Below are 21,452 nucleotides of genomic sequence, written 5' to 3'. Positions count from 1 at the left end.
CATCGACTCGAGGGCATCGCTACTCACCACCGATTCACCTATCCGCTAGGCAGGGGTTGACGAAGGAAGGGGTGGTGGCGGGTGTGGAGCGTTGCGCGCGCAACCTACCCCCTCTGTAAGCGGTCGTGTAACACGTAATCGAACTGGGAGCGCCGCGGTTCGTCGTCAGCTCCGTCATCCGCGAACGACAGGACTAAGAATCGTTGACGTAGAAAAAAAAAAAAAAGAAACGATTAAACGCGAGGGCGAACCAAGAATCCAATCGAGACGCAGTATCCAATCTAGGATACCTACGAATCTCTCGAGTATCCTGTTTTGAAACGTCGCTCTAGTTACCGGATATAGTGACATATCGTTGGTGGTAGTGGTGGTGGTGGTGGTGCACGAGTGCGCGTAGGGTGGAGGTACTGTGTTAGGGCAGTTCGGTAGCTTCTGAAAGCTGAACGCGGTGAAAAGTCGAGTAAAGATAAGGAGGAAACGTGGAAAGGTATCGTGGGACGGGGGTGGAAGAATGAATAGAATAATCCAACGAGTGTTGTAAACGATCGAGCAAGAGTGATAACACGAGGGAGAAAAGGTGTTCGTTCGCGAGGGTGTACCGGTAGGGTGGTGAACTGCAGTCGTTCGTTGGATCCGAACGACGGATCGTCGATCCACTCTCTCCGGAGAGTGGGAAAATTTCGCTCGAGTTTCGTCGGGTAGCAATGGCGTCGAGCGTGACTCCGTCGAGGGGTAGCTCGATCAAGGAAAGTTGCACCGGTGCTCGAACGACCGGGAGCAGGTTCACGTGAGCCCACCCCATGCTACTAGACCCGTCCACCGTGCCACCTCGTGATCGAACCGACCCCGAACTGCTGCGTCGAGTATCCTCTCGAACACGGTTATCCTTGTTCCTTCTGGTCCGGTGAACCGCGGAATCAACGGACGTACACGATGAAAAGGGTTCGCAAGAGGCAGCCGCAGAAGATCAAGGACCGGTCGCGCGAGTGACAGTGTGCCAGTGCGTGTACCGAACCGTCATCCGGCTGATTCCTCGACTCTCTAAGTTCGTCTACGGCCAGTCTATCATCCCCTCTCCTCATCCGTCCTCGTCATCCTGGTCGTCGAAGGGAACGAGGAATCTCCCTTCGACGACACGGTCTGCTCGACGATCGCCATGCCGTGGAAATACGCGTTACCGGTGTGACCCACGACAGACTGGACGAAAACGAACCGGGCTCCACGAATCCCGACAAGACGAAGAGGAGGAAGAAGAGGAAGAGGAAGAAGAAGAGGAAGAAGAAGAAGAAGAAGGAAGTAGTCTGGTGGTGTTGGGTGGTGGGTGGAGGAAGGAGGTGAAGGTGGTTGGGCTGTTTTTGTAGGATAATCTAGACAAGCTGGCGGACCAGAAGGAAGGTGGCTCGACGATGCAGGGCAAGGAGAGCCCCGTCGGGTCCAACACCCAGGAGACCCATCAGTATGTTGGCCCTTATCGACTGGAGAAAACTTTGGGCAAGGGCCAGACCGGTGCGTGCATCAGATTTATTTTCAAAATATACCTGTTTTTCTTCGCCCCTTCGCGAATTCTTTAAAATATTTTTAATCGGAGATTGGATTCCTCCGAACGTCACCGTGGCCCTTATGGAAAAACCTTGGGAAAAGGGCAGACCGGTGATTTCTCGATAATTTTATCGTAAAGATAGACTTTTCCTTCTTCGTTCTGATTCGTTAGATTCGTCTGAACGTTAAATTGCGTCCCTATATCATGTTCCTAATCTGTTTATTACCTCGTTAGACTTTTATTTAGGGCAATTTTGAAAGAAAAAGTTTGCTAAATAAAAATCAATATATTTGATGAAGCGAGCCGAGGGATAAGTCATTTATCCGGTGGAAGGAAAAAGCAAATTTTCATTTTCTCTTAGATGTTAATCTTGTAAGAGGGTCAATATTTTCATATTACATTTTTCCCTTATTTCTAATCGTTGAAGCGACGAGACACAGCCGCGTTTTCGCTTCTGTATACGTTAGGATGTTCCGAAGACAAACAATTAAACTTTGCTGTTGTTTCACGAGTGGATGTAAGAAAAATGTGTTACATAAACATAGGCGTGGAAACTCATTATTGGAAAAGTTATAGGGAAAACATTTGAATAAGAAAGCAACAGGGAGTTTGAGCAACGATTTTTTTTGCTATAAATTCAACACTTTTGGTATAATTTCTATTTCGAACGATGCCAAGGGCGAATCGAACCCGTGCACGAGCGAATAGGTCGGGGAGTAAAAAAGAGGAAGATGAAATGCTCGGTGATTCGATCTTCCGTAACAAATTCAATCAATCTGAAATAATTCTTATTACAAAGTTACTCGAATCGAAGGAAGGAAACGTTTGAGTGTATTAAAAAGTACGATGGAAAACGTGGGCCGATACGGAACGCTAAATATACGCTACAATTACTTTCTGGATGAATGAAAATAGTTCTTCCAAGGCTTTCATGATTTATATCGGAAGAAAGAAAAATTTTTAAAACCGTTCAATCGGAGATTGAAACGGCAGATGATGCGATCAATCGACTCACGAATCGTTGTATCGCACGTTCGCCGGACAAACGAAACAGCCGATGCGCAAACACATTCAATCCAGATTAATGATTCCACCTGAAAATTATTGGCCACTAGATTAACAAACTGCACAGTTCTGGCGAGGACAGAGATTAATTTACCTGTTCAGTTTGTACACAGTTACACCGCCTTCGTTGCTGGGGATTAAAATAGACAGCCGGTTTTTAATTATTCTTTTAACACAGTCTCGTTGTCGAGCATCGATGATTTTTCGTGAAAAATTTACCCGACAGCTAATTAAATTTTTTTTCCTTTGACGGCGGCCGAGCAATCGATTGGGCAAAAAAACGTCCACGGCACCTTGTTATCGTTTGATAATTAACGTTCCAAATATAGATAACTAATTAAAGCATTTTTACAACGGAATGACGTTTTCAATTTCGTGATTTTCAAACGAATTTCAACCTGAATTCGAGGCAAAACGAATGACAATTGCACCTGCATACAGGCGTAGGATTTAATTGCACGAACGAAAGGAGAAGGGTAATAAGAAAATAGAGGCAAGAAGGCTAGTGGTAATCTCAACGACGAGCGATTCAACGCACTACCCCCTAAAGCGGTCAGCATCAAGAAGAAACGCGTTCGCCGCGAAAGAATACCCTTTCATTCGTCGCCTCCACGGTTTTCCATTCTTCACGGTCGCAACTGTGCTCCAGTGAACTCTGCTACGCGAACAAAGCACTCGGAGCAGACAATCGTCGAGACTTGCCCGACACAGTAACAAGATTCCAAGTGAACTACAATGTTTGTTCGCTCGGTCTATTGTTGCAACCAGGCAAAACGTCTTTACGCGGAACAATAAATGCTTTCATCGGGGTGTTTCCACCCTGACCACGCTTTTAACCTAATCTTTATTAGCTAAGATTGAAAATCTTGCGAAGGAGGCTATAGTGTTTAGACTTTCTGTCACTTTTGTACAGGCGAAACGGTAAGTTATCGAAAAAATTCTTGCCCCATTGCGTTTAGATTAGAAAAATTTTTTTTTGCCGTTTTTTTGTCCGCCCGAAAATGGCCGAAAAAGGGTTGGCTCTGGAGCGAATCTCGCTCTAGTTCACTTTAGCTTGTTTTATTTCATACGTTAATGGTAAACTTAAAATGGTTTGAATTGAAAAGTGAAACGATCTTTAATAACTATTATCAATGTCTGTTGTAATTCCATCGTGTCATTCAACGTGTTAATAATCTACATTGTCGTGCACCGTAATAGACACGGATAGTTCTACTCTGTCAGTCACGAATTTCATTCTAAACGAAACTCGACGCACCATTGTCTCATAGAAACTCATTTTACGTAGCGCGACAGGCTGCTGCATTAATTTACAGTTGAATTCTGTTTCGGCCCGGAATTCCACGGGAAACAGGACAAGATAATGGAATTGCCAGTTGTACCGAGGGGCGAAGCAAAAGAAATGACTAAATACATGGAGCTACGCTAATTGTTTTTCAGAGAATTTTAATTCGTGCCGTGGAAATTGTTCTTTTAACTTTATATTTAACGTTTGAGGGGAAGGAAAATTGGGCTACCACCCTGGAGAAAATAGAAAACGCACCTTTTTCCAGATGGAAAATGTTTATATTCGTATCATTGAGCAATTGGGAAGAATCTCGATAAATCCGACCCTAAGTGTAAGCGTCGTAATGCTTTTAGAAGCAATAATATTCCGATGCGTTCGAAACGCATTCGAAGATGCAAGAAAAATCAATAGCTCGCAGGGCGTGACACGAGTAATCGATGCGATCGAACGCTATGCGGCAAAAGGAATTTCGCCATTTTCGGATTTATTTCACGTCCCATTTTCGACTTATTTCGAAAAGACTCTGATACAAAATCAACGGTAGAAATTGTAGTTTCTATAATTGTCAAAAGACAGAGGAAATAAAAAATTTTTCCAATTATTACAAACTAATTTGTACGATCTCTTATTCTATCGTAAGGTATCAAGGGTTGTAGACAAAAATCGAATCTCTCTCTTCCCTCGTCCACGATCGGAAATAAACGCTTGCTGGGTTCAATATTTCATGTACGATTCCGCGATTGAAAAGAACACCACGCGAATAAACGGCTCGTCTCGTTCGCAGATTAACTTCGACACTCGGCGCTGAAATACAAACTGGAATTTCAAAGGCTCCGACTATGAATAATCGGGATTCTCTTCTGAATGAACCGTCGACGTTTATATACAACCTCGGAGGAAAAATCGCTCTCGATGCTTATTATTACCGTGAAAATTTCATACATATTTTATGAACATTATTCAGAGCCTCTCTCGAATATTTTAATAAAATATTAACTTCGACTCTTCGTTGAGACTAAGTAATTCTTTTAACGCGCGAAACGTGTTAATTAAAACGAAACGAATTATCGCTACAAGGAACTACGATGAAGTTAATTAACTGAAACGGGTTAATTTTCATATAGCGATCAACTATTCTCCTGTTATTTAAGAAGTTTCGTCGACGACGCTTCTTCGAAAGTTCCCGGAACGTTCGTCAATATAGAAATAGATTACTCGAGGGAAAATACGGATGGAAGGAAAGAAGAACGAGAGGAAAGTTTCACGTGATTTACCATACGCTATGATATTATAAAATTTGCCATCGAGCCAACTTTTTTTTCCCCATGGAGACGATTCCGTCTGCTTCTGTTGCCAAAAATCCTTGAGAAATTCCGCGTTTCTATTTTCGAATCCCCCTATTCTGATACGGCAACGCGGAAAATTGGACGTCCACCCGGTATCGATTATTCTTTTTCCATGTGTTTCGCGACGAATAAAAATTTGCAAAGTTTTATTAACCCGTCGTTTCGTGATTTTCGACGTTTCAACCTTTCGACCGGCAGGACCCTCAATTACGGCTGTTTCTCCGCGTGTTTACCTACTCGAGATATCAAACGGCGACCGGCAGACTGTTTTACACGGTGCATAATTAATCCGCGAGTACTCTCTCGTTCGTGAAATTACTTTTCAACCGACACAGAGATACTAATACCGAACGCTTGTTAGGGAATGCCGAGTGTTTAATTTTTGCTTTTCCATTAGCCAGGTCGCAGTTGAACCAGCCACGAGTGTTCCACGATTATTAAAATAAGGGAAACACTGGTAATTCGTTCGATTTTCAGGCATTTCAAGGAGAATAAAACTTCGATTTGTACCCTGGAAATTTCCTTTACCAATTTATCGATGCTTCCAGCTGACAATTTGCGAATCAAGAAACCCTGGTAATTTCGTTCATTCCGCGAGCTAGACATTCTATTATCCGTAAATTATCGGCAGGCAAAGATTGATGGTAGGTCGGTGTTTCTAAAGTCGAAAGCTCGCGACGCAGCGATTCGCGAGGATGAGAAAAAGAAGAGAAATGTAATAGGAATAGATGGTAGGAAGGATTTTATAGGAGTAAATTGGCTTAAATCGTCTCCGAAGACCACAGCAACGCGACGTCTTTATCCATTTAAATGCAGCCGCTCTGCAGACTCTTCTTCCCTTTTGTTCTTCGAGTAGACGAACGGAAAAGAATGATAAAAGAATCGGAGGCCTCGTTGTGTCGGCGATGACGCAGAAGAATCGATGAGAACGCCCTTCGTCAATTAATTAATCGAATGCCCTTTCCGCGAGTCGGCTTTCACGATTTTCCCGGCGATTACAATTTCTCTTCCAATTTATTGAGCATTTCATAACGCTCCAGACGAAGCTCCTTTGTTCAACGTTAAACACGTCCTACCTTAGCCACCACGATATTCAACCCTGATAAATTGCAATTTTACAACCAGCCAGGTAACAGAGAAATTAGCAAACAATTAATATTGATAATTAAATAACAAACTCGCGCTCCACACGAGTGGAAATTTTAATAGCGTAAGTAGTCGCGATTTATCAAAATGATTGACTAGGAATTTTGGTAATGATCGGAGGAAAATTTGGTGCAGGGTGTCGACTGGTCTCGCTTCCCAACAAATCGCCGGGAATTGCATTAACGGGACTGCAGGGCGTTAAAGTGCACTTTCCCTAACGACTTGCATCACGCACGATTTACCACAATTGACGCTACACATCTTTCCCTCTTGGCCAATCGATCTCCCATAAATTTACATCTCAAACGTTTCGTAACGAGCTTGACCCCCTCACGATCCACCGTTGCTCCTATTTTTTCTGGACACTTTGAAAAATAATTTTGTAATTTGTAGTGAGGGCTGGTTCACACGCGTTTTATTATATAGAACAAAGAAGCCCCGTTCCGACGGTGCTCCTAGAATGTAACTCGACTAAATCTGTGTCAGACCATCAATCTTTGTCGCGACGGCGAATTTTTGTTCATTTTCATCCGCGAATAATGGCGATTACCTCGAGTACAGTGTATCGTGACGAGACCGAGGATAATACACGTGCTCCAATCGTCGTAATTAAACCAGAATCTAATGGACGTTTAATTGTGGTTGTGGAAATTAACTCTTTATGGATGAGGCAATTTTCAACTCGGTAATCGCGCAATTAAATAATACGTTGAAACGTGGAAAGTCTAACGCGATTTAGAATGGAAAAAATGAAAGAACACGTTGATGATTCCATAATTCATTGATCGATACGGTCGGACGATATATAACGAGGGGAGAATTTATTTAAAACACAGCTTTCTTTGCAGCTCTGTCACGGTCGACGACCCACGGGCAATATGGAAATGTAATCGCGGACGTCTCTTTTTCGCGTACGGAAACGAAACCGAATTGAAATATCTCGACGTTTCACGAATTCTCTTGAAATTCGCGAACGACGCAGCGTTCCGTCCGATTGTCACAGCTTTATCGGGAAATTATTATCGACGCGGACCAGCCGTGCCTGTTTTCATTTTATACCGTTCCTTTCTTCGTTTTCCAATTTATACGATCGACAACGGATTTTCAATTTTAAATACATTTTAGTAGTATTTACTTGAAGAAATCATGTTAGCGAAGCTTGACGGAGAGCTGAAGTTTTCCCTGGGAAAGTTTTCGTGATTTAGCAATTCGAAACCACTCAAGTAGGACCCTTCCGTTTGCCTGTCGAAGTTAGTAACCGTGTGTACACATCGAGACGTCTCTGACGAGTGACTCAGACCGTGGAAACGATCTTCTGAAACCCAAACATGTCCTTTGGATCGCGCTACGTGTCTGTTTCCTCTATTCCACCTCGGTCGAATCGTTCACCGAAACATTCTCGCGGATTACACAAATCCGATTAGCCTTCTCGTCACGGCTTCTAATTTGACAACATACTTAACTCGAAACGAACAATCCTTCGAATAACCATTTAACTCTTTGAAGCACGGAATTTTAGACAATAAAAAAGAAGATACATAAAAATTTTATTCTTATAAAATTGAACGAATTAGTAGGTTTATTTTAATGGAGAAATAAAATTACATAGAATTGAAAAAAATTGAAGAAATATCATTTAATTAATTAAACAATTAAATAGTGAACACAGTCAAAATAATTTTAATTTTTCGACGTGGTATAAAAATTTATCAAAAAGGTGGAACATTTTTATCTGTACCACGCTTCAAAGAGTTAAGAACTGAGTTTCGTTTGGTAGAACAAACGATTTTAACAAGCGACGTTTCCCATTAATGCTGACAAAAGAAAGAATCATCGAAAAGTGGAAAGGTAGAAAGAAAAAGCGATCCCGCTGATCCAGGCCGAATACAACGATCCACTCCTTTGCATAAGAAACTCTACTGCGACTCTATTCGCTCCGAAGCTTCTTAGATTTTCTCTCGAGGAGATTGTCCGACTAAAAAACGACTCAGCTACTTAATTCCCAGTGACTCGAGCCTCCGAGGCTCAGACGGTCGCAGTAGAATCAGAGATAAGGACTCTAGAGAAGTCGAAAAACGGCTAATTATCCCTAGACCATTGTGTAACAGGAAACGCGTTTGTTTCAGGATTGGTCAAGCTCGGGGTGCACTGTGTGTTGGGCAAGAAAGTGGCGATCAAGATCATCAATCGGGAGAAATTGTCGGAGTCCGTGTTGATGAAGGTGGAACGAGAGATAGCGATCATGAAGCTGATCGATCATCCTCACGTGCTCGGCTTGTCGGATGTATACGAGAACAAGAAATACCTGTAAGTAGCCGGAAAGAAAAACGAGACGCGATATTTTTTCCCCACACGAATTTTTCTTCGCTCGCCGACCGAAGCTCTTGCTCGAGTTTCATCAACCTCGAGGATGTCGTTGAACTTTAATTCAACGGTTCGAGGAAAAAAAGAACGGTGAAAAGACGGAGAAAAATAATAGGGGAGGAGGAAAAACACAGTGAAATCCACACGGTAGACAAAAAAGTGTTTTAGTCAGGGTGGCTGACGTGAAAAAAAAAAAAAAAAAAAAAAAGAATCCACGGTTGAAAAGATACGAATGGACGAGCACTGAAATTGCACTTGTTCCCTTTCAGATATCTCGTTCTGGAACACGTTTCCGGCGGGGAGCTTTTCGACTATTTAGTGAAAAAGGGTAGACTAACGCCGAAGGAAGCGAGGAGATTTTTTCGACAGATCATTTCTGCGTTAGACTTTTGTCATAGTCATAGTATATGGTGAGTAGAAACGTAATATCGATTCGTTTCCCCTTTCATCCGCGTCCTTGAAACAGAAACACCGTCGCGTGCATGCCGTCTTTTAACCCTTTCTCCGTCGTTCTAGTAATTAGTACACTTTGCCCCTTTCGCTTCGTTGCTTTCCGAGTTAAAATTAAACAATATTTCCAGATCGAAGGATAATTTAAGAACGTGTCGGCTAAAATAGCGTTTCTTTCGAACTATAACAAGGGGGTTGATTTTCGATTGGACCTGAACGATGCACCGGGGTTTTCGTTACCGAATAAACGTAGTTTTATTTCACAAACGCAATAAAACGGGAAACATAAAAACGTTGGAAACTACTCGCAGTTACTTTGCCGTGGACAGATTCGATTTATTAACCCTCCCTCTCGGCTCTTCAATTTATCTCTAAACTCAATCCGAACGAACGTCCATCGATTTACTCCGCTAACAAAAAACTGTGTGTACGAACGATAAATCTAAATTCCTTTCGGTTAATTTTATAACTCGTGCAAATGATACGAAACAACAGCAATATTGCTAATGAAACGTTAAACAGCGATATGATTTTCCAGGGGTCTATCGGACCCTTACGCGTGCCGCTGGGTTAACGATTCGATAATAGAAGCAGAAGAAGAGAATGTAAGGCACACGCGGAAAGAAAACACGAGGGGGAGGTGATTCCCAAAGGTCTGTAGTTGGCATTCGGGAAACCTACCCCAATCGAATAAATACAGAAACGAACCTAATTTCGCCCGAAGGGGACACCGTGAAACATTGCCTTCGATCGATCCGCCATTTAAATTAGTCCAGCCTAAAATCGCGCACGGGAACTAGCTGTAGTTTCGACGAACGAATCGATCGATGAAAACTCGCCCCCTTTCGTTTTCCAGTCACAGAGACTTGAAGCCTGAAAATCTGTTGCTGGACGAGAAGAACAACATCAAGATCGCGGATTTCGGGATGGCGTCTTTGCAACCTGCCGGATCGATGCTGGAAACTAGTTGCGGTTCCCCTCATTACGCCTGCCCCGAAGTTATACGAGTAAGATTCATCGTTCTTCAAATTTCTATTTAACCCCCTGACAATCGTGACGAAGCTCGAATTAATTTCGTAAATTTTCGTAAATTCATCGCTTTCGGCGTTGCTCCCCATCCGAGTCGGGAAGTTAATTAAAAAATGGGGAGGAAAGTGGGAAATAATGTGGGATTTTCAGGGTGAAAAGTACGACGGTAGGAAGGCGGACGTTTGGTCGTGCGGGGTGATACTTTACGCGCTTCTGGTAGGCGCGTTGCCCTTCGACGACGACAATTTAAGGAACCTGTTGGAGAAAGTGAAGCGTGGTATGTTTTACATACCTCACTTCGTGCCGCCCGAGTGCCAGAACCTTCTGAAGGGTATGATCGAGGTGGATCCGGACAAGAGGCTGACGGTAAGATCCTTAATTCCGTTGGATCTATCCGAACGAAGCCTAATCCGTAATTCCCTCAGCTGGCGGAAATAAACAGGCACGTGTGGGTGACGGCGGCTGGCAAGGGCGAATTGGAACTGGAACTGTCGATGATGGACGTGGTGCAAACCCACGTTATTCCGTCCGTGGATGCGATCGATCCAGACGTGTTACAGGCGATCGCGAGCCTGGGTTGTTTCAAGGAACGGGAGAAACTTATTCAAGAACTCCTCAGCCCGAAGTAAGAAACATCGAGAGGCTATGGTTTCTCTATTTATACACCGTAAGTTTTCCGAAGAAATGTTCCTTTTACCTTTACCTGCCGCAGCCACAACACGGAGAAGGTGATTTATTTCCTGTTGCTCGAGAGGAAACGAAGAAGACCGGCGTGCGAGGACGAATTGGAGGTAATGAGAGGAGGGATGCGAGGATCCTCGGGACAATTGGAAGCGGATCCACCGAGGAAACGAGTGGACACGTGTCGAGTGAACGGAAGCACGGCCCTGAATCTCGGGGAAATCAGCCACGGATCTCCTTTAACCCCAAGGAGGCAGTCCAGGTAAAATTTTCCGGCAATTTACAGGAAGAAACTGGAAAATCGGATCAAGTTTCTCTCTGTTAACCGGTGTTCGCTTAATTTCCCCGGTCAATCGTATCGAAAGCCATCTTTAGGCTTCGTTCAGGCTTAGAATCGCGTGACCAACGCGATCGGCTTGCGTGTACGATATCACACGTGCTCCCTGCTCTTTTTAATGCCGTCCCCCGTTGTTCGGCACGTGCAACCTCTACGCGGACGATTAGCTCTCGTCCGATTAAAAGTGTGTCTCGAATGTCGTGCAACGCGGAACACGCTCTGGCCGACGGATCGATGAAACTTCTGTTTGATTTCCTGAATATTGTTACCACAATTATTCCCGTTTAACTACTTATCACAGTCTTCGCCGTCTATTAGAATTATGATCGATCAATTTTTCAATGTTTCATACGACAGTGCCAGGCATCATGCTCGTCGTTCGCCGAGCACCGGAGGCTGCCACACGCACGCGTCGCATTCGCACGCTTCGACGCCAGGCAGCTCGCCGTTACACGGTTCGAACGCGGTCGCGGGTCTCCTCAGTCCCCACAGGGCACCACCGTCGTTGCACTTAGGACAGACCGGAAGTCCTCACCGGCTGTCCACGGTGACGACCACCGCGGGCAACGGAAACACGGCCAATTCGCCCGCCGCCACTCCGGTCCCGGCTCTGCCCAGCAGCGTCGGGATAGAGATAAACGACGTTCAACAGGGTGAGTTTATTTGCGAATCGATAAAGAAAATGAACCGGATGAGAGAAATGGTGAAAGAAGGAGAATAGAAACACGGTCGATTAAACGAAAAAGAAGGTGGTTGAAGCGAGCTGCAGGTGCGCCGAGTGTTTATACGAAAGGAACAAAAGGTTCGGGAGGGAAATCGGGGAGTCGACTCGTCTGAGTAGCGGCCTTTATCTTGCCGGAAAGGGCTAGGTTTTTTAAAAATGCAACTGACCTGCACACTCGCGGCGCGTAACGAGCACACACTGCGTACGAATCATCGTTAGAGATGCTGCACGCTTGGATACCCTCCTATCCAACAGTTTTCTTTTTATATACCTTCTATCTCTCAAGAGATAGAGAGTTTTGAAAAACAAAACTTCTGTGATATTTTAAGTACAGAGAATGAAATTAGCTAGAAACAATGGTTGAAAGTTGGTGAAACTGAAGTAAAGAATGGAATATTTGTCGATAGTCGCGGTCGGCGTTACACCGCCAGGCTCGCCCCATACTGGAGCCGGTTCCGGCGCCCATCACTGGAGGTCCAGGCTAACAACCATCAAGAACTCCTTCCTTGGAAGTCCCCGATTTCATCGGCGCAAATTGCTCACGAGTACCGAGGAGGTAAGTGGATCGAAACTTTCCTTCCAATTACATATTTCTCAAATTCAACCGTTCTGTAATCTACAGGTACACCTCACTCCGGATTCCTCTCCGGAGCTAACGAAGAAATCGTGGTTCGGTAGTTTGATGACCACGGAAAAGGACGAAACGTTCACGGTTCTCGTTAAAGGGAAAGCATTGGCCAGCGTGAAAGCAGATTTGATTCACGCTTTTTTATCGGTGCGTTTCCGTTTCGACGAGCGTTTCTTTTCTTTTCACACAGTGAAATGTGATTAACGAGAGGGTTTCCGATCGACAGATAGCAGAATTATCCCACAGCGTGAGCTCCCCCATGTCCTTCAGAGTGGAATACAAACGAGGAAGCACGGCACCCGCGATGTTTCAAAGACAAGTCAGATTCCAAGTGGACATCAGTGCGATTTCGAAGCAACCGAACGAACCACTGTTCGCCATTACTTTCACTCTGCTGAGCGGTAAGCGAACCTTCTTCCAGGATTAACGCGATCCTTAATAATTCTCGTTAAAGCCTGTCGCGGTTTACGAGCGAACGCGGTAAAACGTTTCCTTAGGGACGAAACGCGCCTCGTTACGAGCCTGTCGTTGGAAACGAGAACCGCGACTCGAATTTCCCTGATAAAAAAAAACAGCTAAGGGTAGAAAGCACCCTCGGAAGCAAAACCGCGGAACAAGGGTAGAGATCGTAAGGTGGCGGCGTTTGGCACTTGGCAGCCGTCCAAGCGCAACTAGATCGATGTTACCTTGGCAAGTAAAACCTTACGTCTTTTCTGTGCGCACATATGTGCGTGAGTAATTCTATACGAATCAATTACCGTCATCGACGTGTTTTGGAATGTTTCAAATTTACCTGAAGACTTTAAAAAATATTAAATGACGGCTGCTGAAGCTTGGAAAAGAAATCATCCCCCAGAGGCGAAGCGGGACTTGAATTTTGAAACACGACGGTCCCTAATTTTAATTAATCAGACAAATTTCATCGGGAATTCGTCGACGTGTATCGGAATGTTTCAAATCTACTTGAAGACTTTAAAAAATATTTAAATCATCCTCTAGGGGCGAAGCGGGATTTGAATTTTGAAACACGACGGTCCCTAATTTTAATTAATCAGACAAATTTCATCGGGAATTCGTCGACGTGTATCGGAATGTTTCAAATCTACTTGAAGACTTTAAAAAATATTTAAATCATTCCCCAGGGGCGAAGCGGGACTTGAATTTTAAAACACGACGGTCCCTAATTTTAATTAATTAGGCCCCAAATTTTCCAACCCTCAATGGAGCCGTGAAGGAATAATTGCACCCCCGTTTGTTTGATGTTTCAGGAAACATTCGACGATTCCGAAGGGTCTGCGAGCACATACAGTCACAGGTGTGCTCGAGAAACGTGGGAATGAATTTGGGAGGTCAGAGCAGGGCGGCACCACCCAGTCCAAGGGCGTCGCGAAAATTCGCCGCCACGGAGATGAGCGAAAGTTCGAGCTGCGGTAGCGACACTAGCGAACGACTGTTCCTTAGTCCGCATCCAGCTACCAGACAGGTAGTCTGTTTCAACAAGGTAGCGCATCATCTTCCTCCTCCTACTCACCATTATCACGATAATTACTTTGCTCCGTTTCAAACCTGAATCTTCGAGGAAACTACTCGTACAAGGTGAAACACGAATCGAATCGAGACAATTATCGTTACTTGCACAGGGTGTCTAACGAGAAAAGGTCAATGTTTCAGAGAATTGTATCAGACTTCTTCTCGTGAACGCACCCTGTCGAGATCATTTATTTCTCTTTTATAATTATCGCACTCATAAACTCCTCGTCACTATTCACGACCCTCATAGTCTCACCGATACACAGCACGCTTGAATAGCAACGAAAATCGTTCACGTAATGCGCTTTTAAAAAATAGAAGAAAATGCACAGAACGAGCCCAGCTACGCGTTAGTTTCATAGACCGTAGCAATCTATAGTTTATCATTTTCGCCACGAATGATTGCCAGCAATTAGCTAATCGTCTTCTACCGTCGAATTTCGGTGTTAACCTTCGAAGGTCGGAAAGGGGTTGTTAAAAATCAAGGAATAAAATATGTTACGATCGATCCCGATCCGTCGTTCGAGGGTTAATCGAGCGTCGTTCGATGCTCAGCTCTCGTTCGAATTGCTTTCAGATCGATTCGGACCTCGAATCGGACACGTCCGTGTTCGACGTGAAATCGCCGAGCAGGGAAAACGGTCGTCGAAGTTCCACGTCGACGAACAACAACAATCCGCTGCCGGGCGACGCGACGCCGACGCCCGGAAGTCCGACGAAGGCGGTCCGCAGCAACTCGGAGAGCCAGAACACACCGGAGAAGAAATGCGTGACCACGATGAGCGGCAACAATATAGCGTGATACTACCAGAACTTCCGTTTCGAGTTTCGATCGAGCCTGAAGAATTTATGGGACAGCGCCCAGAGATTCTGGTGAGTCTCGTGCGAGCAGTTTCCGATCCGAGAAACGATCCAGCGATACCGCGCGCCGATCACGAGATAAGACGATGCTTCTACGGAGGAGAGAGAGAGAGATAAAGGGACGACTTCGACGAGAATCAAATGGAGAGTGAAAGACTAAGGCGAAAAGCGACGATGCTAGAAGTTTCGAAAGGCACGATTTGTTGAGAAAATAACGAGACCGAAACGATTAGAATTTCAGTTGATTGCGAAAATAATTAATCGGCGATTGGTGCTATGAAGATAAAAAGAGAGAGAAAAATAATCATTGAAAATAGAAAGCTTAAGCGTAAGGAACTTTGCAATAATATATCAGTCTTGCTATTTTCGAAACGGACCACGTGAAAAATCAAAGGATTATGGAAAACGGAAGAGCTGTTTCAGTCTATATGGAAGAAATTGATTAGTCTTTGAAGAAGCCAAGAATTTGAGAAAGAGAATAAGCTGCATATAAAATCAAACACACCATGAGAAGTTCGAAATTTGACTTCCAATTCATTTTTAACAGGAACGGTGGGGAAAATTTGTGCCGCAACGCGGAATTTTTCGTGATTCGACTTTCGTTCCGCCGCTAGAATCGTTGCTTTTTTTTTTTTTTTGTTTCAAGTGAAGTGCAATATATCTAATAGTGACGTTTTACCGATATACGCATCGGATCGTGTCGTTGTAAGAGTGCTTTATTTGGTACGTATGTACATTCTGTTGTGTATCGTCAATTTTAGCGATGAACCGCGAAAGAAAAGCCGGAAAGATTAATTCGAAAAAGAAAATTTAGTTAAAACAATCTTTAATTAATCCTCCTGGCTTTTCGAAATTCAACGCTTGTTTTCACTGAGGCATTTATCGTGAATGTTAATTAATTGCATCCCACGATACACCGAGCAATTCGTTGTTGCATAGACGTTTAACCGTTCCAATTACTCGATTCATTGATTAATATTAATATCGGTCATACATTATTAAACCATCGATCAAACCGTGACTCTGCTTCGTTCGTTTCACGTGTCTCCTCGATTTTCTCGTTCGTATCGATTAATTTATTCGCAAACATTCCATTACACCAGTCGATACATCACAGCTCATTAACGTATCGGTCGATTTTCAGCTGTCGAACAATTTTCCCATGAAATAGCATTAATTCTTAGCGTTCAACTCGATATCGAATGCCCAGCTGTTTTATTTTTCCGATACTCAACTCAGGAACGAGAAAAATTCCATGAAACGAGGAAAATCGAGGATCGCCGAGAGTTTCTCGACGCGTAACTGAAAGAAAACGAAGATACGCATTAACGAGGTAAATGAAAAGAAAAAATGGTAAAGAAAAATGAAACGCAACGATCGCGTTGAGAGATTTATTTTTTGCACGCACGAGAAAAACATTTCAAAAGACTAATATATATATATAAATATAAATACGAATATAGATATATAAATAAATGAATAAATAAATGAATATATTATATATATATATATATATACGTACATGAGTAAGTAGGTTTCACTTGTAAGAGGTACGCGTTACAACGCGTAAGGCTTCTTGTTTGCTACCCGCGCGGAAACTAAACGGAAAAAGAGAAAAGAAAAGCGGAGAAAGGGAGAATCTAGCGTTTCTAATCGTAGAATATAATTATCGTACAGGTTTTTTCTCAACACACAGACATATCTCGATAAAAATTGTCCCAGCTTCTTAGTGGAACGACGATGTTAAACGCGATTGATTAGCAGTGTTTTTAATCGAAGGCTCGAAACCGAATTCTGCCGATCGTGAGAATCCGAAGGTATCGAAATCGAAGGAACGGTTCTGCTCGATCTTGTTCGATAACGAGTTGAACTGGTAGAATGTTATTGCTCTCGTCTTTCCTCGTGCTCGTAGAAATCGTCTAGCGTATCTATTTTATTGGGTCGCTGCATATCGGATGGTCTCGAGACGATTTCATGACATAAAAGTGTCGCGACATCAATTTTCAAGCTTAAAGTATTGTGAAAATCGCCGCGATAAAGGTTTCGTTGATATTTTCGATACAAAATGGTTGATTGGTGAATTGCAAGAAACCAGGGAGCTAATTATTATTTAGGCAATGAACGCACAGTAAGATACGAAAGTTCGGTAAACGAATCCACCATTTCATCTGCGACGACCTAATAGTTTACGGAAGGATATTCCCATGAAAAATTATTTCACACGCGTATTTCTTCGCGAAATAAAGTACCTCTTGAGCTTAAAGCGTGAATATGTTTTGTACACTTAAACTGCTCATATTGCGAATCGTTAAAATGAATTTATTTTACACGTGTCACTTTCACGCGAAGAAATATGCGAGTAATTGTACGTACACGATTGAAACAGCATCGGACAACGAATGAACGTCGTTTTCAATTCCCGATAGCCCAGAAATCGATCGGTGATAAACGAATGTTCTAAAAACGGCGAATCGAAGAATCCTCCCAAAAGAAGGACGAAAATTTAGCGAAACCTTTCGTAAGTAGATAGACGAGTAGTGGAAATGTTGGCTCGAATCAAAAAAAAATTCCAAACGTCGGAATGTCTCGTTTTTAGATATCGCATACATACACTGTACGTTGTAATCGCGCACAGCGACTCGTTCCTAAATATCCGCGACTACGCGCGAGGATCATTGGATCAGGGATTCATTTCAATAATTTCAATAATCATTTTCGAAAAAGGCCGGACACGTTAGTCCTCGCTCGATAGACGATTACTCCCCTGTTTGTACCAGAAACATTCCATTAAGAAGCTTGCAGGTAGAAAATGTAAAAAAAAAAAAATAATAAGAAAAAGAAGGTGACGCGATCGTACGACGAACGACACCTTCCACGCGCATAATTGCTAGATAGGTAGGTAGGAGTAAAATGATAACAATAATAAAAGAAAAAAAAAACAAGAAAGATAACAGGGAGGAAGAATGAATGAGCGTGAAACGGACCCATTTGTTACGTTTCGCGATAATGAATCGGGCTTTGCAATACGCGTGATCATAAGATCCTAAACTAATAGAAAAAAAAACACACACACCCACACACAAAGAGAATGAGAGATATTAGCGTGATTGTTTGACGAACGGAGATGGAACGCGTGCGTGTACGTGTGCATTCGAGTTGTCGTTGAATCGTTTAATATCGTATGCGACACGCATCAAACGTTCGTTTATATTATCCGTTCAGATACGGAAATGGGAAATTTTATTGTCATTTTGTCGTTTAATTATTCATGAATTATAGAAGGATCTTTGGTCGAAGAAAAATGAAACCTCTGTCTAAATGGATAATATAAATCTACTTTAAAACACAGACACACCACTAACTTATTAATTGAAATTAGGCGTAAGCTTGGCGGTTATCTATTTATTAATGTAAAACTATTCGTACGACATAAGTAACGCGACACAGGGGGTTCGGGCGAAATAATGGGTTCCATTTGTTGCGGATACAGATTTCCTTCGGTTTGCTAGGAAAAGGAGGTATTTTCGAAATGGTAATTGTTTTTTTATTATGTTCAAATCGAGCGATTCTGCTGATCGATGTTTTCCATTATTTGGTCCGACCTCTGAAGTTGAAGAAAGGGGGGAAAGGGAAAATGGACGCAAAGAAGTGAAATGAAAGAGAGAGAGAGAGGCGAGAACACAAGAGAAACAAATTACCGGCCATACTAAGTTAGGATTTTATATCGTGCGAATTTATGGATGGAAAGAGAACACTTAAGGTACTTTGGTGAATAATAATAATAATCGGAGCGAATGGATTTACCGTGCCGGGTATCGAACTACTCGGTACACCGCTTTCTGTCTCCTATTCTTTTTTCGTTTGTAATCGAACGCGAACGTCGTATATAGTTGTACGGACAAATTAATAATACTCGCTATCCCTCACGTGTCTACGATTTATTTTTCGACTCGTTTTTCCGTGCCATCGTCGCTCTGTGCCGAAGCGCGATATCCTCCTTGAATTCTTCCAACGATTCGACCCGATCGAACGCAACGTACGCTGAAGAAATTGTTCTGTATTCAAATTCTCTGAGAGCTAGGAATTCTTCGTGCGAAAATAAATCGAAAAGTCCTTTGCCGTTTTTCAATCCGTGGATTCGCTTTCGAGATATGAGCGATTAAAGATTGGGAGCGTGACTTCCGGGGTGACTGGACGAATCACGCGACCGCAGTGGCACCCCGGAAGTCGCGCGCTAGATTTTTAATCACTCGTATCTCGATAACGAAGCAACGGATTAAAAAATGGTAAAAGACTTTTCGATTTGTTTTTTCATATAGAATCTATAGCTTTCATGACGCGTCTTTTGCGAACACGTTTTGAATTCGGTTTATTCGATGGAAGAATATACTCAACGAGAATTCCTGTGCTTGTCGCCTCGTACGCAGAGGATGTGCTTTCATGATGAACAAAAAATGGCAAGTTTCGCAAAGAGGAGAATACTGTAGAAACGATACAAAATTCCCGAAACATCGTATCCTTAAGGCATTATAAGCTAGGCAGATAGAGAAGATTTTTATACAATTTATAAGGCGATTTGCAATCGATTGATTTATCTCGCACGTTTACTTGTTGACCTTTTGTTATAATATACAGCCTTGCTCAAGAAATCCTATTAAACGAATTAAAAAGTTGCGCAATTTCAACGACCTCGTAGTCATCAGATTCGACCAGATTTCGTAGTCAAAAAGAACGTATAGAAAATGTTAAAAACTTCTGCTGGATCTTTTGAGCGAGTGCTAACGAAGAGGCTGCATCGAGGATGCATCAGCTACTGCAAGATATTCTCTCTCGTCGCTCGTCAACTTTCAATTAACGTGCTTCTGACCCTGTATTTACGTATCTCTCTATTGGAACGATACAATTGCACAACAAGATGATCACCGAAAAAAAAACAAAAAAAAAACAAGAAATTAAACAATGCTCGAAGGTTGCTCACGTACGTTGACGATCAACAATTCCATTCACGAACAATGTTCGCTTTAATGCGCAAATCAGTGTCCCACTTGTGAGAAACGAGGCTAATTGCGGCTGGATAACATCGTTTCGACACTCTATGCATCAAGTCAAATCTCTGCCAACCTCTCGAGCTAGCCAAACCTCTCCAATCAGTTGACGCCTTGTTCCCTAACAATTACCTGCTTCGTCTTTCAATTTCATTTGTTAACGTGTTTTGTAAGCAAAAGCTATAATTGGAAACCAATGGAGAGGGAACATTGTCTTAAGATAGAAGCGTTGTTTGCAACTGTAAGTCGGCGTACTTTTAGCAAATTCGATTTTTGCACAGCCGCAAACTGCAGCGTGACTAACAACGTCCGATTAGTTAGTAAAATTTAGTAAAAATTGTAAAGTAAAAGCGCTTCTTTTCACGCTATACTATTCGTTGAGTTACCATGATTCTATAGCTAAGCTTTTTAATTATATTTCTTTTTCCAATTCTTTGAACGTTATTTTGCTAAATAAAAAAATGAATCGAACTTAATACGGAGTCTAAACTCAATTAATATTCGAATTCTGTTCGATATGCGATCAGAACTCGATATTCGATTATTCGATTATTTGAAAGTAGGAGGACATTTTTCTTTCGACCAGTATCCTTAACGCCGAATTATCGATATTTGTACAGGAAAATATTGTTTTTACGATTGTTTCAGCGATCTTGCGATACTCTATCGATACACGGATATCTCGACAATGAAAAAAAACTTCGAAATCGAAATGTCGTACATGAGGGATCCACGAGTCGTGTCTCACGTGAACGAGCTTCGATTCTGAGTATCGATTATATGTACTTCGTGTGAAGTCTTTCACTGCAAAAACTTCAATCTCAAACTAATCCATGTAAAAAAATGAATAAAATTATATTTCATCGAAGGTAATGTTGGATTAAAGGCACTTTCAAGTGTCTTAATCGACATTAAAAAACGCGATATCGATTATTCAGCGTTTCGATATTGCTGCACGCTTGTATCATATTTAAGGCGTTTTAATAAAGCTTTCAAATCTTTCGAATTCGTTAAGATCGTTAGATCTTTGAAGATTTTTCAAGGTTTTTAAACTCATGTAATATCAGAGGTATTTCGAGTATTTGTTATACCTTAAATTGTTAGAAAACTCGTGAAATAAAAATAACGAAATACCCATAACCAAAAAAGTGCGTTGTTATCGATCGAATGCTCGGTCGATCATAACGACTTGCTTCAATATCGGGTGAAACAGTTCATATCAAAGATACATAATCAATATTCTAGTTAAAGGATCCCAGACGTACAGCGATTCGATTTACCAGTATACGTATCGTATATACCGAGTATTTGGTAACGTCCATGACAACTGACAATAACGGCTGTGAGTCCGCGAATGCTTTTTTTCTTTTCTTTTTAAAGTATACCCTACCATAAACCATTTCGCTTGACTTGCCTAC

The 21,452-nt window shown here is 42.5% G+C and overlaps 2 protein-coding genes across 5 annotated transcripts in view; one reads left to right on the top strand and one right to left on the bottom strand.

Annotated features, from left to right (window-relative positions):
* The window catches only part of ATP7 (copper-transporting ATPase 1), a 47,738-nt gene that overhangs the window by 9,769 nt on the left and 16,517 nt on the right, over window positions 1–21,452 (bottom strand). The gene's annotated exons all lie outside the window — the stretch shown is intronic.
* sff (BRSK family serine/threonine-protein kinase sugar-free frosting) lies at window positions 164–15,627 on the top strand. Of its 4 annotated transcripts, XM_034331118.2 has the most exons (13): window positions 164–1,506; window positions 8,512–8,692; window positions 9,019–9,159; window positions 10,056–10,206; window positions 10,379–10,594; window positions 10,654–10,853; window positions 10,941–11,171; window positions 11,604–11,899; window positions 12,378–12,526; window positions 12,593–12,745; window positions 12,825–12,999; window positions 13,867–14,099; window positions 14,706–15,627. In XM_034331118.2, the coding sequence occupies exons 1-13, from the start codon at window positions 1,407–1,409 to the stop codon at window positions 14,928–14,930; spliced, it is 2,451 nt and encodes an 816-aa protein (XP_034187009.1). In that variant the 5' UTR covers window positions 164–1,406; the 3' UTR covers window positions 14,931–15,627. The 4 variants fall into 4 exon arrangements, with proteins under 4 accessions (XP_034187009.1, XP_034187008.1, XP_034187007.1 ...); XM_034331117.2 differs by having other exon boundaries at window positions 12,378–12,745; window positions 13,867–14,081; XM_034331116.2 differs by having other exon boundaries at window positions 12,378–12,745.

This window comes from Osmia lignaria, chromosome 14 (assembly GCF_051020975.1).
Source record: "Osmia lignaria lignaria isolate PbOS001 chromosome 14, iyOsmLign1, whole genome shotgun sequence".
NCBI lineage: Eukaryota > Metazoa > Arthropoda > Insecta > Hymenoptera > Megachilidae > Osmia > Osmia lignaria.
The sequence above is the reverse complement of the archived record's forward strand: the minus strand, read 5'-3'. Positions and strand labels throughout refer to the sequence as shown.